Source organism: Equus asinus, chromosome 2, assembly GCF_041296235.1.
Source record: "Equus asinus isolate D_3611 breed Donkey chromosome 2, EquAss-T2T_v2, whole genome shotgun sequence".
Lineage (NCBI taxonomy): Eukaryota > Metazoa > Chordata > Mammalia > Perissodactyla > Equidae > Equus > Equus asinus.
The window spans coordinates 13,725,983-13,743,460 of record NC_091791.1 but is presented as its reverse complement, the minus strand read 5'-3'; the positions used below and the strand labels follow the sequence as shown (position 1 = coordinate 13,743,460).

Below are 17,478 nucleotides of genomic sequence, written 5' to 3'. Positions count from 1 at the left end.
TCCTTCAAGATTTGTGTCACTTCCTCAAAACTATCTGAGCTATATGGCCCTTCAATGGGACACCATCGCACTTATTCACTTCCCCCACGGAGTAGTCTCTGCCACTAAACTTTAAGCCCCTGAAGCACAAGATCCATGTCTTGCCTTTATATCAGAGGTATCACCAACGCTGACCACAGAGCCTGGGAGAGAGAAACGCATTTTTGGCAAGGACAGTCTTTAAACCTAAATCTAATCTAGGCTTGTTTAAATCTAAATTGCTATTTTACTATTTCACAAGGCTGTATGACATTAAGCAACTCATTTAGCTCCCTGAATTTCAATTTCCATACACACAAAAGAGGAAAAATACTAACTGTGCTACTTCCAAGATATGCTAAGAATCAAAGAAAACAATGTGTGTTTTGAAAATGTCAAACATGCATATGTAACTAGTAAGAGTAAGTAAACTCCTTTCTGAATTAACTATCTGCTTGTCTAAGACTTCAGAAAAATCCATTAACATTATTAAAGGCATTCTTTGTTAACTAAAGAACTTGCAGAAAATGGTTCCACATGATGAGCAAATTTTTATAACTAATGAACAGAATCACATGTAATATCTTTCTCTAAACTGCTTCAAAGAACTCTGGAAATGATATTTCAGTATTCAAAAAATAAATTTTAGAAGTATTATATGAAAAAAGAAAATAAAGAGTTTTTGCATTAAAATAATTTTCCCTTTTCATAAAAAGGACACTTCATTTATCCACAAGGTAAAAGTATGAACACTGATCAAAAGGCACACTTAATAGCAGACAGAATAAATAAAATTGAATTCTTTATTCTTTTCAAGAATTCCCAAAGCCTCAAAGGTTATGAGTATTAAAAAGGACTTTTTGTAAAGAATCAAATGTCGGAACATTTACTTAGCTTTTTATACTTCCACATTTCATGCAGCACTTATTCAAAACCTTTTAAATAACAGGACTATAAACTTTAAGTCCTCTAAAATAAATCCAATCTCTTTACTAGGAACTTAGAAACAACTGCTGTTTAAATGAAAAAAAATTAATCAAATTACTCCTCTTTAAAACTTAAGTCCAGTATACTTTGGGCCCCACTGGGGAAATTGCAACCTATTTTATTTACATTATTTCAACATGAATGTATTTGGCTTGGACATTAAACGAAATTTTTTACCCTTAAAATAAGCAAGCTTCATTTTCTTCTCAAACAAAACAAGAAAAAGCAAGCAGCAGAAAAATAACCATGACTCCAACTTTTCATAACAGACCTAGAGTCCCTGAAATTTATAATATAGCTGGTAGGAATGTTTTAATTTCTTCTTTTTTTAAATGAGTAATGCATTCATCTGGTTTAAAATTCAAATGAGTTCAAAAAAGTTTAAAGAGTTTACCTGTCATCCCTTCCTCCTTGAACCAACCGACACTTAATTCCTCTATATTCTTCCAGAAGAATTTTACACACATACAAGAACAGAAGTGTCCCATTTATATCCCTTTCCACACAGATGCTAACACACAATCACACTGATCTGCACTTTTCCTAACAATGCATCTTGGAGACAGTTTTATTCTAGTGATTGTCAAGCATTCTGGTCTCAGGAACTCTTTAAATTCTTAAAAATAACTAGATTCCAAAAAGCTTTTGTTTATACTGTGGGTTATATCTATCATATTTACCATATTAGAAATTAAAACTGGGTTTTAAAAATACGTGTTAATTCATTCTAAAATGACTATAAACGCATTGCACTTTAACATATTTTAATACTAAAATATGGTTACATATTTTATATTATAAACTACAGTTATATGTTAATAACTTTTTTTTTTTTAATGGTAAGAAGAGCAGTATTGTTTCTACATTTCTGCAAGTCTCTTTAGAGTCTGGCTTAATGGAAGACACCTGGATTCTCTGTCGGCTTCTGTACTGAATCAGCTGTGACGTGCTGTTTTGGTTGAAGTAAATGAAGAAAACCAACCCTCGCACAAATATGTAGACAGAAAAGGAAGGTATATTTAATAGCCTTTTCAGACAATTGTGGATATTCTTTGAAAGTTGACAAGTGGTAGTTTCTTAATAGTTGCAACATGAAATCTGAAACTACCAATGAAATCTGAAACTTTGTACTCCGTTACATTAAAACCCACTGTTCTAGCTCCTACTTTGACGGCGCTTTTACAGACATTTTATAACATCACGAATTGGTCATTTGGAAAATACTGACTCACTGAGCTAAGCAGAACTTCCAAACGTCGACAAATTTCACTATACAACATTTAAAAAAATTATATTTGTTAATATCACCACCTATCTCATCAGAAGTCTTTATAAGTATTGGGAAACTATCAAGGTCATCATGGTAGATACGTGTTTTCCAAAACTCTAATTTTCACTTCAAAGCTCAGATTTTATCATTGGCAACAAATACTGTCAGCTGTTTTCCTGGAAGTCATACACTTCATTCATTTTTGAGAAAATGTGGGTCAAATAACAAAGTCCAAATAACCACAGTTTGTCAGTCACTCATTCTTTCAAATAAAAATAGTGTTCTAGAGGGGGGAAAAAAACCCAGCTAGTTTAGCTCAAAACCACACAAGGGCTTTTTCTCAAAATAATCATTGTTACTTTGGTACGCAGCTTCCCATTTCTTCACAAAGAATATTTTTTTAGGTATACTCAAAGTCAGAATTTAATAAAATTACTAACTTTCACCACTTCATCTAGGACGTTCTTAAGCGGAATGCTTTTGTTTTCTACTGCGAGTGTGTGGAAGTGAAGATTCGGGCTAAGGCAACACTAGTTTTACCCACCAGTGTTTTTGCACCATCAGAACAAATATCAACCTAGTGAAAAGCGCAAATAATATCTTAGTAGTATTAGAAAAACAGTGTTGATTTTGCGGACCCCCTGAAAGGATTTCAGGGACCCTCGGAGCTCCTGAAACCACTCTTTAAGAAATCTATTTTCTAAGTACAATGTTTGAATGTATTAATTAGTCTCCATATTAATAGCTTGTTGCTAATCTTTTGTTACCACAATGTTGTAATAAATAACTTCATACAGATGTTATTTTGTAGACAGCAGTTTTAAAGAAAAATTTTAAAGTTAAAAAATGCAGAACTAGATGATAATCTTATGTATCATTATTTAAAAACAAAATAATTTTGGCACCCACTTTTACAGACTCAACCCGTTAAATTTCACCAAATAAATAAATTAATACACACACACACACAATTTACTTACTGAGTATATTCCTTAATAAGTAAAAGGTGAGAAATGCCTTACAGCAAGAAAGGAAGGGTCAGGTTTGATACACACACCAAACCTTTGCAGGAAGGAAGGAGAACAGAAGCTTGCTATCTTTAATTTTGAAAGCTAGATAAAGAAGCCTGGTCAGTTACTCTAATTAGATGCATATTAAAACAGCATGATTTATTTAAATAATTTTACCAGCCAATAACCTTAAATATACTATGATCTAGGTCAGTACTGCCCAAAAGAACTTTCCACAATGATGGAAATGTCCTGCATCTGAACTGTCCAATATGGTGGCCACTGGCCATGCGTGTGGCTACTGGGAACCTGAAATGCATTTAACGAAAATAAGGAATTGAATATTTATTTCATTTTAATTTTGTTACATGTGGCTAGTGGCTACCAAATTAGACACTGCAGGTGTAAAATACAGACAAGTTCCACAATTTCATACTTATATCCCTTCTTTCCTATGTCCCATCCCCATCCCATCAAAACAAAACGTAAAAAAATTTAAGAATATGTGCTTTTATGTTCACAAAAACATTTTGGTTGTCTTCAAGTGAAGAAATGACTTTTGCAAATAAAATGAGAGAGAGAGGAAGAAAGGAAGGGAGGGAAGGATCTAATAAACATAACAAGGCCACTAACGTATCTTCACAGAAGTAATACAGGCTCACCGAAATTTAAAAAAATGTGAAATGTAATTAGAGAAAAATAACCACTATCAACATTGGTAAATAACTATTAACATTTTCTCCTGTTCTTGTGTGTGTGTGTGTATTTTAACAAATATGGAATTACATTATTTTGTAAACTGCTTTTATCGTTCAGCCATATGTCATCAACACTTCCCAGGTCAAATATACTTCTACAACCTAATTTTAATGACCTCTGCACACACCATCGTCTGTTCCATCAATCCCCCTTCATTAGATACTTAAACTGTGCTTTGCTATTTCTGTTATCGAGGTTTACACAGATGCTTCTAATCCAGACTGCACTTTGGTGGTGCAAACACGTTCAGTGGCTTCAGCAATAGCACCACCTTATATTTAAACACAAAATGACACCACTCCTTGCTTAAGAGACAGACCAGGGTGAGGAACAATGGCACATTTCCACAGGCACATCACCTAACGGGTTTCTTGATGCAGATTCCTTTGCCATATTCCAACGTCCTGACTCAGAAACTTTCCAGACTGTACATCTTTAACAAGAACTTCAGAGGATTCCTTCAACCGCTGACCCAGCAGCTGTTAAGCCTTTAGAAACCTCTACCTGGGACCACTTCAAAGGAGAGAGAGGAGCTCTCTAGGAAGGAGGCCTAGAGGATTCACGAGAGGGTTGAGCAGCAAGTACCCACACCAATTTAGCCGCAAACTATACTGAAATTAGTAAAAACATGATACACTAACATTTTAACATTAGTGTTGAGACTATAGGTGAATTTTTCTTTGAAATTTAACACCTTCTTGACTGTTACTGAATTCAGTGATAACAAAGTTATTAGAAGGTCACAGTGAAGTTCCACCTCCACTTAGAATCAGTCCCACCCTTACAATAACAAAAAGCTGGTTAACCTACATAATCAATTTTTTGAGCTCATCAGAGACCTGAGGTGACTGTGTTTTACATTTGCAACGTCCAAACAGGAGAAACAAATTCCAAAGAGTGACAAGCTCCTCTAAGGAAAGAAAAGACACAGGAACTGTTTCTCCTTTGGTGATGGCAGCCACAAAAGCTGGTAAGAAAACAACAGAAGTTGTCATCAATCATTAAAAGCCAAGCATGAACTAACAGTGGAGAATCCCTGGGAGCCTCAACACAAGGGCGGTCCACCCCTACTCTCCAGCTCTGGTCGTTGAGAGAGAGACTGAGGACAGAGAAAGAGATCTGAGAGCCACCCTGGATGGCACAGATGTGCAAGGCTGTCAAGGTCTGAGGAGGGAAGAGGAGTACCGGAGAAGCCCATGCACACTCTGGGCCCTCCATCAGGAAAAAGATGGTGATTAGCTGCCAGCGGAAGACATGAACAAATGCCTGTGTGCTGGACCCGACTCAGATACACAAGTTTGCTGAAGGGAAGAGGTCAGAGACCTACCTGCATACCCTCGTGACTCTTCTTTGACCTGCGGCAAAAACCGCCTACTGCTGGGGGATGGGCAGGTAATCCTCCAGCCCTCCTGTCACAGGTAAAGGTCAGCCACCACTGGAGAGGGGGAAGAAAATCCACTCATGCCCAGGTTTCTACACTATTACAAAGCAAAAGCATACTACTGCTGAGGGAAGTGCAGGAAACTTGCTCACTCCCCGGCGCCCAAGAGACACAAGGCAAAATGCGGCTGCCACAGGGGTGCAGGGGACAAGAGGTTACGGAGGTAGAAGGAGAGCAAGAAACCCTCCAGAGCTAGACCAGAGGTCAACAAACTAGAGCCTGCAGCCAAATTTGGTCCACCACCTGTTTTTATAAATAAAGTTTTACTGGAACAGTCATGCCCACTCATTTATGAACTGTCTATGGCTGCCTTCACGCTGCAACAGCAGAGCTGAAGATGCTGCAACAGAGACCGTAAGGCCCATGGACATATTTACTACCTGGCCGCTGAAAGAAAAAGTTTACTAACCCCTGCTCTAACCATGAACTGAGGAAGAAAAGGCCATCTGCAACTGGGGTGGCGAAGAGGGAGCTGAGAACACTGAGCAAGCCCCACCTCCGAGGGCTCAGCACACAGGGACTACCTATGACTACGGCAGAAGCGAGAGCACCAGAAAAAAACCAAAAAACCTGTCCCCCATTCCCCAAGCAATAAGCAAGAGCCATCCACTCACTGCTGGGAGAGGGGCCATGGAGCAAAGAAAAGCCCCTCAGTGAGGCAGGGCCTGCTAAGAGCTGGCGGTAGAGCAGAAGACTGGAAAAATACCTCTGATTCACACTAGGAACAGGGTAGCCACAGCCCACTAGCAGAGAATCTAAAGCCGATAGTAACAACAAAACTCAAACCCAGCTCAACTACTGACAGGCCTGACTCAGCTCCTCACACTAACAGCCTGACAGAAAAGAGGCATGCCGATTTCTAGGCATAAATATTACTGATGTCAGTCTCTGCTGTTGTTTTATACACAATCTCCAGCATTCAATCAAAAATTAAGAAATACCCCAAAAAGCAAGAAAACACAACCCACTGTCAAGAGTTAAAGAGTCGGCAGGCCCAGATGCAGAGATGCTCACAAGCTGGAACTATGATACACACTTTAAAATAACTATGATTAATATATGTAATGACTTACTAGAAATGGTGGACAACACACATAAAAAGATGGGGAATTTCAACAAACAAATGGAAAGTATTTCTTTCTAAATCAATTGGGAATGCTAAAAATTCTCCAATAGTTCCTTCATAATCTTTTAATATGTATTCCTATATTACCAAGTATGACTTCGGCATTTTGGATACCATACAAATAGACCTGGATGCTCTCTCAAGGATCCTTAGTATTATTTTCAGAACAAAACTAGAAATTCCTTTTTTTTTTTTAAATCTGCCTCTACATGACTAACTCTAGCAAAAACTAACAGTGTGTTATATGCTTTTAGTCTAATTAGCTTATTCCAAGACTTTCCAGAGCAACACCATACTGCCAATGGACAGATTTGTTAAGGCTACATACAGAAGCAACACCAATTACACCTGAGGCTGACACAAAGATGCTACAGAAAAATGGAATTTCTTCCCAAATAGACACATACATCTGACATTGCATTCTCATTCCTGCTGTACAGATATTGTTTCCATAGTAGAATATCCAAAAAAAGCTGTTATATAGAAGGTAAATGAACCTTAGGAGCTGTTAAAAGCTGTAATATATGTATGAGATGCTCCTAATATAAAGTGTAAGAATGATTTTCTAATTAAAAGCACAATACAGAAGTTAAAGTGAGTCTAACATAAGACAGCAGAAGACACTTCTCTCTTAGGTCTCTCCACTCTGAAGGTTAACTGCTACAATTGTTACTACTACTATCATATGGAAATGTCTTCTTGATTTATTTCTAAAATAAGACTTTCCTCATTTTCCAAATACTATTTGGCTTGAACAGCCTCTATGATCCTGGATTGCTTCAGCTTATCCACACAACAATGAGATAAACCTAGGTTCAAATCCTAGCTTTTCACAGACCAGTCATAAAAGGTTCAAGGATTACTTAATAGAGAAAATATCTAAAGAAGTCTGACGGACTAGGATGACTTCTCTCTTTCCTATACACCTATATACCTTTTTAACACTTAGCAAAAATTACCATCTATCCTTATTTGCTTACTTTTTAAAGAAACTTTTTCCTTATTTTTTCCAATTTAAGCACACAACTGTCTCAAAAAAAAAGCTTATTTCAAAAAGAGTACAACTCATAATTGTACTCCGTACACTATGATAATAAACAGTTGCAAATAACTGTTTGTTATCTAAGTGATTTTACTCTCCTGCTCATCACAAATTCCACCTTCCAAGTTGAGGATGCTGTTTTAACTGGGACAAGTCGACGATTCTAGTGACTCTCCACTGTAAAGCAAGCATGTTTTTTATCAACTAAGAAATACTTTTACTGGATCTCTCTTTGGGGCCTGGCTTTATGATAAGCCCTATGAGGACACATGAAAAGAAAACACAGTCCTTGTCTCCAAAGACTGATAGTAAACTTATTAGAATTATGCTCTGAATGGAAGCCTAGAGACTGAGGGTTAGGGTGTCTCTGGCAAATTCTCTGAGACAAGAACAACTTTGCTATAACAACTGCTTTAAGCGCTCGCTTGGATTAGAAAACAGATCTCCAAATAACTTACGAAGGAGAACTTTCAGTAGAATACACACGTGAAGAGCTACTTACCAGCCAGCAATGATATTTATTTTACTTGAAATCTATGTAGAAAGGATAACAGGCAATTCTTATTATCTAAAATCTTCCTCACTCTAGTAAGGAATAAATAGCATATTTGGAGGAATGAAAGTTCTTTTTTTTAAACACACTTTATAGTTCAAGAGATATAGAAATTATAGCCTTTAAAAAAAAACATAGAATTTCAAATGACCACATACAACTAGTTGAGCTTTGCTGCCACCCACCGGACAAAACACAAATAGCAAAGCAACCCTTCTCTGATTTTAAACACCAACAAAGTCTGGCTCAGTTTGCTGGCAGTTTGGAAATAAAGCTTTTATGTGTAATCTGGTGTCTGTGAAGAGTGAAGTTAAGCATTGTGGACTGATTATGGTTTAGTTTCTATTATTAATAGGTTTGAGAGTCAAATTATATTTAATTCAAGATATATTTAGCTTAGAAGACATCAAAAGTATAATTTTACTAAAATGAATGGTTTAAACGTAATTAGTTAACTTCCTCTTAAAACAGTTGAAAAATACTCATTTAAACTATTCCAAATTCAGTCCTGGGGCCGGTCCCATGGCCGAGTGGTTAAGTTCGCGTGCTCCACTTCGGCGGCCCAGGATTACCCCGGTTCAGATCCTGGGCACGGACATGGCACCGCTCATCAGGCCACACTGAGGCGGTGTCCCCCATGCACAACTAGAAGGACCCACAACTAAAATATACAACTATATACTGGGGGGATCTGGGGAGTAAAAAAGCAGGAAAAAAAAAAAGATTGGCAACATTTGTTAGCTCAGGTGCCAATCTTTTAAAAAAAAAATTTTTTTTAATAAAAAAATAAATTCAGTCCTATTTGAGAATAAAAATTGCAACATTTTCCTTCTCCGCCTCTGTCTTTGTGGTCTCTCCTCCTCAGGACCCAGAACTCAGGTTAGTATTACTGGTGCTATTCCTAACACTTTAATGTTATCGTCCTGGCCTGGGAACCAGATCTCTGTTTAAACACTGTTTACTGGGGGTTATGTACAGTGTAAGTTCCAAATCAGTGAGAAACAACTGTTGGAAGGAACACACTTGCTAATGGGTTACTGACTATAAAAGTACTAGAGTAAAACAGCAGACTATTATTGTTTGGTGAAAGTGAAAATATACTCTCAATTCCATAAAGCGCATTAACGTATACAATAAATTTATCACCATTACGTGGGAAGAAAATGCCTCCCAAATGCTCTAGTGGATTCTGGATTCAGACACACACAAACGTAATTGCAATGTGGAAGTGTCATTTAAGACAGCTTTAAGAATAAAGGATGCCATATCCACTAAGTTCAATTATCGAAACAGTAGTGAGGCAAAACAGGATATTCCCAACATCGTCAATTCAAATACTTACTGTGTCAGTCAAAAAACAGCCCCCTAAATCTCAGCGACTTAACACAACAGAGCTTGGATAAACAAAATGTGGTAAAACCATACAATGGAATGTTATTCAGCCACAAAAAGCAATGAAGTATTAATCATGCTATAAATATGAATGAACCCTGAAAACACTATGCTAAGTTAATTAAGCCAGACACAAAGGGCCACATACTGTCTAACTCCATTTCTAGGAAATGTCCAGAACAGGCAAATCCACAGAGACAGAAAGCAGATTAGTTGTTGCCAGAGGCTGAGATAAGGGGAGAGGGAGTGAGTGCCAATGAGTCCTGGGTTTCTTTCCAAGGTGACTAAAATATTCTGAAGTTACTGGTGATGGTACACAACTTTGCGACCATACTAAAAATTACTGAGTTGTATAATTTAAAAAGGTGAATGTTACGATATACGAATTGTATTGCAATAAAAAAACAGACTTTAAAAATATAAAAAATATATAGTAAACCTTTCTTTCTCATTCATGTTCCATGCCCATCTTGAGGGTCTGGTCCATGTCATACTTACTCAGGGACCCAGGTTAAGGGAGCTGCTGCCATCTGGAACACTCAGCAGGAAAAGGGAATCATGGAAATTGCACAGCGGATCTTAACGGCTTCAGATCTTTGGGTACACACCTCACTAAACACACTTCACTTTCATCACAATTCACAGGCCAAAGCACCTGGCCAAGTCTAACTGCGATGGCAGAGAGAAGTACCCTCCTACCAGGTATCCAGAAGGAAGAGAATTGGAAACCTTTGGTCAACAGCATTATGACTAGCACATTTACCTAACGTGTAGTTATCTTAGTCCAAAAGTAGGGTGGCTGCTAAAAGTTTCAACAGAATTTTCCAGAACTAACCAGAATAAAATTTACTAAATTAGTAAACCAATTTTTTTCTCTATAATTATCTATTTCCATTCATTGGTATATCAAAAAATCAGAATTGGAAATTCACATTTTGAGGCTTTGGAGACCTGGAAAAAGGAGAATAAAATAGAGACTTTCATTACCACATTCAAAGAGGAGAAGAGTTAAACACAAGGGGGGAGAGTGGTTTAAAAAAAACTAAGGGAAAATATACTGTCATAGTTCAAACAATCTAGTAGTAAGTAGAAAAAGTATAGATACACGCACAATAAAATACAATAGTAAGCAGAATACTAAGTAAGTTTAGCTACTTAAGTGGCTTTATTAATTTAACAACAAAAAAAACTTTTTAAAGTTATTCAAGTGGTGAAAAGTCACCGTTTCCAAAATGAAAAATAATGTTTTTTTTAAAGAGGCAACAAGTTAGATTATGCTATTTATATAAAAACATTTAGGTTCAAAATTTTAAAATAATCTTTTAAAATCTCTGCAAACAGTATTCTCTAGCTTTTAAGTCAATAACTGGGGAATATGGAACGTTATTTCATATACTCTTCAGTCTCCTCAAAAGGATATGTCTTTTGATAGAGATAAATAAGTCACTCTGATACATAAACTATACAAACCAGCAATTTCAAGATGCCCTTGAAAGATAGAGACTGATGCCCTGAAGGTTCAACTCAGTCATTTATCAACCCTAACACTAAATTTCTCATTATCTGCAAAAAGCCATTCATTCCACACTCTTATTTTAACTCATAAAAAACAATATTTCACTACTAAAATCAGAGCTGCAAACAAAACACTCCTCTCAAAACTTTTTCTCATGGGGCCTGGCATATAATCTTATTCTGTCCCACAAGAAAACTGCCTTTAAAGTCTCTATAGAGATTGCACCAGTATCATACCACATACTTGTAACACTGATTAATAAACTGAATTAATTGAACACTGAATAAATTAATAAAACGCCTAAGCATCTAGAGAACAAAGATTAGTAGTCATAAGAGGCTAATTATGCTATCGTCCCACTGGTATAGGTCAAATTTAGTTGCTGAGCATTCACTCAACAAGCATTTCTTGAGTTGTAACTGTGCCAGGCACTAAGGATAAAAAGACAAGACAGAGTCCCTGCCCTCAAAGGAGAACTTGTGAAGTGGCCAGACGTGGAAGAAGAGACAACATAAGCACTGCTCTAACAGTGCTGCTATTGCCAAGATGCTAGGAATCCACAGAAGAAATTCCAATGGTCTGTTTTGTTGTGAGGGGTGTGCGAGGATTCCAGGAAGACTGCAGGGTGGACACAAATGAGTGTAAGCCTGAGAAAAGAATGAAGGAGCATTTGCCAAGCTGGAAGCAGAAGAAAAAATATCTTAGAATTTAGCTTAAAGGAACCAGATATTTCAGTGAAGCCACTTCATTTTAACGTTGAGAAAATTTACAAGATGATATTAGCATGTTTCATCAAGAAGCATACAGCTGCTGAGTGGCAGAGTTCAGACCAGAGCCCAGGTCCCCATGTTTTTTTCACCAACTCCACCTTGATTTTAATAATGGTTAGACTTTATAATCTTACAAAAGAGATCACTTCAGAGTAAGATTTTTTTATAGGGCCAGACTGCTGAAAACAAAGTAGGACATGCATTGATTCTAAAAATAAACTAAATTCCCTGCTTTTACATCATATATTACCTTTACATTTATCAATATGGTTTTTTAAATACTAACATCAAAAGAGATATCATTCTTGGGACCAGCCCAGCGGCATAGCGGTTAAGTACGCACATTCCGCTCCTGCGGCCCAGGGTTCACCAGTTCGGATCCCGGGTGCAGACAGGGCACCACTTGGCAAGCCATGCTGTGGCAGGTGTCCACATATAAAGTAGAGGAAAATGGACACGGATGTTAGCTCAGGGCCAGTCTTCCTCGGCAACAAGAGGAGGATTGGCAGCAGCAGTTAGTTCAGGGCTAATCTTCCTCAAAAAAAAAAATTAAAAAAAAGAGATCATTCTTAACTATGTTTTAATTTTTTAAAGAATTATCCCTATATTAATATAAAGCAAAAATTCTTTAGTTTTCTAATACACTATATTAATAAGGGTGAGAAAAAACAGGCACTCCGATACACACAGAAGTGGTGCGAGAGTAACGTGGTACAACTTCTGTGAACCACAGCATGGATGTAGCAAATGACATTACTTACAAGACTGATTATTCACTGCAGACTGTTAGTAATAGCCAAAGACTGGAAGTAACCTAAATATGGTTAAATAAATGAAGGTGCATCAATGAAGTAAGGTGCAATGAACTACTATGCATTCATGATAAAGGAGCTCTTCACATACTGACAGGGACCAGTCTCCAAAACCTCAGAAACTTACTCTCTGAACTTCAGTGACTCCTAGTATTAGTACCCTGTGCAGCCCAGCCTGGGCAAGTTACCCTCACATTACCGATAACTGGTCAAGCAAACTCATGCCAGAAAATGTAGCCAAGTGGCCTTCTAAAAACTACCAACTAGACTGAGCTTGATAATACAGTACTACAGTTCCCTCTAAGTTTAAAAATATTTTACAATAACATTCTAAGGATGAAAAGAGCTCTTACAATGCTTACAAAACTAAATACAAGGAAAATCTACTCAAGCAGAAACCACAGTATGACAAATAAATTTAGCAAATCACAATTCTATCAGACAAATTAATGATGTACATGTGAAGGCAGAGCACAAGTATAATACATATTATAAATTCACGTTTGATAGGTAACTTTTATAACCAAGACAAGTAATATATTTTGTCCCTGTAATTTGAACTGAAATGGTTTGCTTTCTGTTTCAGAAGACATTTAGAATTATTTCAGTAATAGCAAAACAATCCTTTTTGAGGTCACTGAGTTCTTTGCTCATCTAACGAAATCTCTGGTACTGCCGGCACCCCAAAGACCACCTGGACTTCAGGTTAAAAACATGATCAAACTCAGATTTCCACTAGAAAAACTTTCACTATCCAACAACCAGTAAATATTTACTCACAAACGTTCATTCCGTAACTATTTAATGCCTAGTATGTACCAGATACAGGACTACGTGCTGCCAAGACAATAACGAAGACGACAGCCACGTTCCTTTGCCCTGTCAGAACACAGTACGGGGAGAGGGGTTGTGGGGAAGGAGAAGAGCTAAACGAGAAATTACAATACATAAAGAACTACAATAACGTACGAGGTATTAAAGAAGCACAAATGAGGGACCCCCTAAATACAGACTCGGGGGAACAAGGCATAAGACGATGTTTCCCAAAACATATGATGTCTAAGCTGCAGCCTAAATGTTAAGTTCACACTGACCAAAAAAACAAGAGGGCAGAGGAAAAGGAAGAATGTTTCAGGCAGTCAAGTTATCACAGCAAAAGTCAAGAGGTAAGACAGTACACAAAATGTCCAAGGAACTGAAGTAAGTTCAGTACGCAGGAGCAGAGAGGTAAGATATCAGGCTACAGAAATAAGCAGGAGTCAGATAATGAAAGGCTTCCTATATCACATTAAGAAGTTTAGACTTTATTCTAACAGGAATATGATAATCAGATTTGTGCTTTAGAAACAGTCACTCTGACTAAAATGCAAGAATAAGTTAGAGGTGTTAAGACTACAGGCAGAGCAACAAGCCAAGACCAGCATTTCAGTAAAACACTGGAAATGATGGTGGCTTGGACGGAGTAGTGGCAACTAAACAGAAGTGGACAACAGCCAAGAGAGAAAGAGGAAGTAAATAGGATTTGGCAATAAACTGGATGTGGAAATTCAGGGAGAAGGTAGAGTCAAGAACTAGTAAGCAAATCATTCAAAGCTATAATGCACAGATCTTAGATTTCATCTATAATTTATAAAGAATGCCTAGGCACTAAACATTCATTTACACTTGTTAAATGAATAAAGATTTTGTATTTAGTGGCAAAAAAAGGAAGAAAACAACTTACACTAACAACAGGAAAAGTATATATTTAGCTATGATAAACATACCTCTGGCTATAATTTAAAAAAAAAAAAGCTACTTAGTGCCACAACTGTTTGGTGTAAACAAGACTAAGATACCTGAGACCACAAGGTAAGTGAGGAACAATACCTAAAACACACCCCAGCACTTGCTAGAAACTGCGGATATTTCAGAACTGCTGGAGCACCTCCTAATTGTGGGTGAACCCTGGTGATCTACTGCCGAGTGGCTTTTTTACACATCATGTAACTCCTACACCAGAACTAAAATACGATCTGGCCCTGGCATAAAGATAGCTCCTGACCTTCAAGCAGTGGAAACTCTGCCGAGGCGGGAGGGGCGGGGTGGGGATCAAGAGGCCGAGTGCTTCCTCAGACAGAAGATTTCCAGAACCTTAGGCCCCAGATTCTACAGCTGGGGTGACATTCATCTACAGAGGGCTTATCAATAAAATGCTGACTTCAGTTGCGTCTATTAGCAAATATTAGAAACTGGTAGGCAGACCACACTTCAAAGATAATTTTTAAAAAGTTCCAGAAAAAAATTAAAACATACATGTTTATCTTATGAAAGTCACCAAATACTGAAGCTTAACAGAAAAGAAGGTTTGAAACAAAAGAAACGTTGACATGGTAATAAATGGAACCAATTAAAGTCTAAAATAAATTCAATCTAAAAATTTCCATAATTTATGTCAAATTTTCAAATTAATAATCTATTCCAAAGATTAGATGACTTGGTCAATATTCATCTAGAAAAATACTTATAATTTTATATCATAATCAAATTAGCAAACCTCCAAATGTATATTACACAAGTTAATTCCAACCAGTCAGAAAATCCCAAAGAAGCAAAAATCGATACAATCGGTTCTTTACCTGCAGCTCCTTTGAGACTCTCTCTAAGTGACTAGTTATCTTTTTAATCAGATCGCTATACATCTGCTCCGAGTGCTGCTGGCATACACATTTATACACACAACTGTGGGAATACAGAAAAACCAAGTTAACGATGAAGCGCTTAATTCAACCTAAGGTTAAAGCATACTTTCAATAGACAGCCACTGGCCAAATAATTCATTCTGGCCTAACAAATGGGGCCAATCATGAATTTTAAATAAAAATTTATCCTGCCCCCATCAGTGTTCAGATGGAAGAGACATTACCACCAGTTACAAATAATCTTTTTTGAGTACTCTATTACACATTTTATCAGTACTAGATACTCTAATATTGGGTGATAATCTGAGAGTCTGACTATGATAACCACTTACAAACCAGCTTCTTTCTCACTCTCATTTTAATGAATGTCAAAACAAGGAAGAGGGAACGATAATTAGCAGAAGGTTTCTAATTCACAAAAACGTTTGCAATATAACCTCTACATGCATCACTTATGTGGAAGGAACAACACAGTTGTCACTTCTTCCTCTTGTGACTGGGCTGATCCCATACCCCAACCCAGTTCCTCACTAATTTGCTGTTTCCATTTTCCAGGAGCTGGGAAACAAAACAACCAAAGATAGTCAGAACTGTGTCAATAAACATCCAGAGATTAAGCTAGGGTCTTCCTGTGAGACTAAAAATACATATTTTTGCCTTTTCACTGACCTCCACAATTTCTGCATTATGTATGGCAGGAGGAAGTCTAATTGAATGGGGTTAACACTATCTTCATTTGGAAACCAATTTTGAAGCAAAAAGTATAAATCAAACCTCCCACCCACAAGTGTGTAACATATAAATAACTTACAGAACCTCATCTTATGTATATTCTATGCATACATAATGTCATAATTCAAGTTGCTATGAACCTCAATTTACCCTCTCAAATTCAGGCAAATTAAATCTCGACTTACCTGTATATCTGTTCATAGGATATGGGGATATAGTCACCAGGACTCTGGGTTAAAAGCTGATCTATGGCACCATCCAATTTTGGCCAGTATGTGCTCTTATAATCTTCAATAGTTATAACATTCATTACTAAAAGTAAAAAGTAAAATTAATATTACTATGTGCCACATATAAAACACACAAATCACAGCAATTTTGCACTCAAATTCCTTTCACTTACTCTCAGATTTCACAATGACACTCTATCACCAAATACAACTCAACCACTATCCCATTTTCAATTTTTAAAAATCAACCTGGTCAGGAATTTTAAACAGCCATTAATTATGATTTAGAAAGGAATTACTATGAATCTGCCCATCTTTAAAAATAAAAACAAAATGAGCAAATATCACGGGTTTCCCTTCCTGGTTTCTGTAAGCCTTCAGTGGAGCGTTCTCAAACATGCACTGACCCTCAATGACGAGCCAAGATGGCCTACCCGTGAACCACAATAAAGTTCTGGGAAACGACGACTTCCAACAATCAATCTTTACAGACACTGCTGGGGAAACCTACCTAAGGATAACACTATGGGGATTAAAGTTCACAAGCGACACTAACAAAAGAGGTTGCTAGAAACTTACAGAGATTTATGGCACCATCAGTACCTCCTGGAGGTCACTGTAGCTCTAAGGCTCTCACTATCTTACACTATAGACAAGCTCCACAGAAAAAAATGCCCATGACCTGGAGGAAAGCTTCTGTCTTCCTAGGCTGGCTCTTATTTCTTCACTATAGGGTCAATAAAGAATTTATAACAGCTGGTCCTAACAACTTTGAACTCCAGGGGTGACAGGTGCTTCACAACAAGGAAATGCTAATGTTAAAAAGAGCTACCTGAAGCACCTAAGATACCCCGGTTCTTATGAACCATGAAAGGAGCTAACAACCACTAGATCAGAAGTTTTACATTTATTTTACCAGAAAATGGGGAAGAGAGGGTTGACTTCCCCAAGAGTACATGGCTAATTACCAGCAGAAGTACCAAGTGAAGCAAAGCCTTCACCTAGCATCTTTCTACCATATTACTGATTTCCAAATCCTAGTCATTCAGGTTCGACATGTTTCTCATATCTATGTATCACCTCTATCATTTTTGTTCAAGATTTTCTTTAAATCAAATCACTTTTAAAGAAAATACTGA

The 17,478-nt window shown here is 37.2% G+C and overlaps 1 protein-coding gene across 2 annotated transcripts in view; it reads right to left on the bottom strand.

Moving 5' to 3' along the window:
- CACUL1 (CDK2 associated cullin domain 1) overlaps positions 1-17,478 on the bottom strand; it is a 62,802-nt gene that overhangs the window by 23,935 nt on the left and 21,389 nt on the right. For both annotated transcript variants that reach the window (XM_044750000.2, XM_044749992.2), the window contains exons 2-3: positions 16,295-16,421; positions 15,315-15,417 (exon numbers count right to left, since the gene is read on the bottom strand). In XM_044750000.2, coding sequence (XP_044605935.1) covers positions 15,315-15,417; positions 16,295-16,421 — 230 coding nt within the window. The remainder of the gene's footprint in view (positions 1-15,314; positions 15,418-16,294; positions 16,422-17,478) is intronic.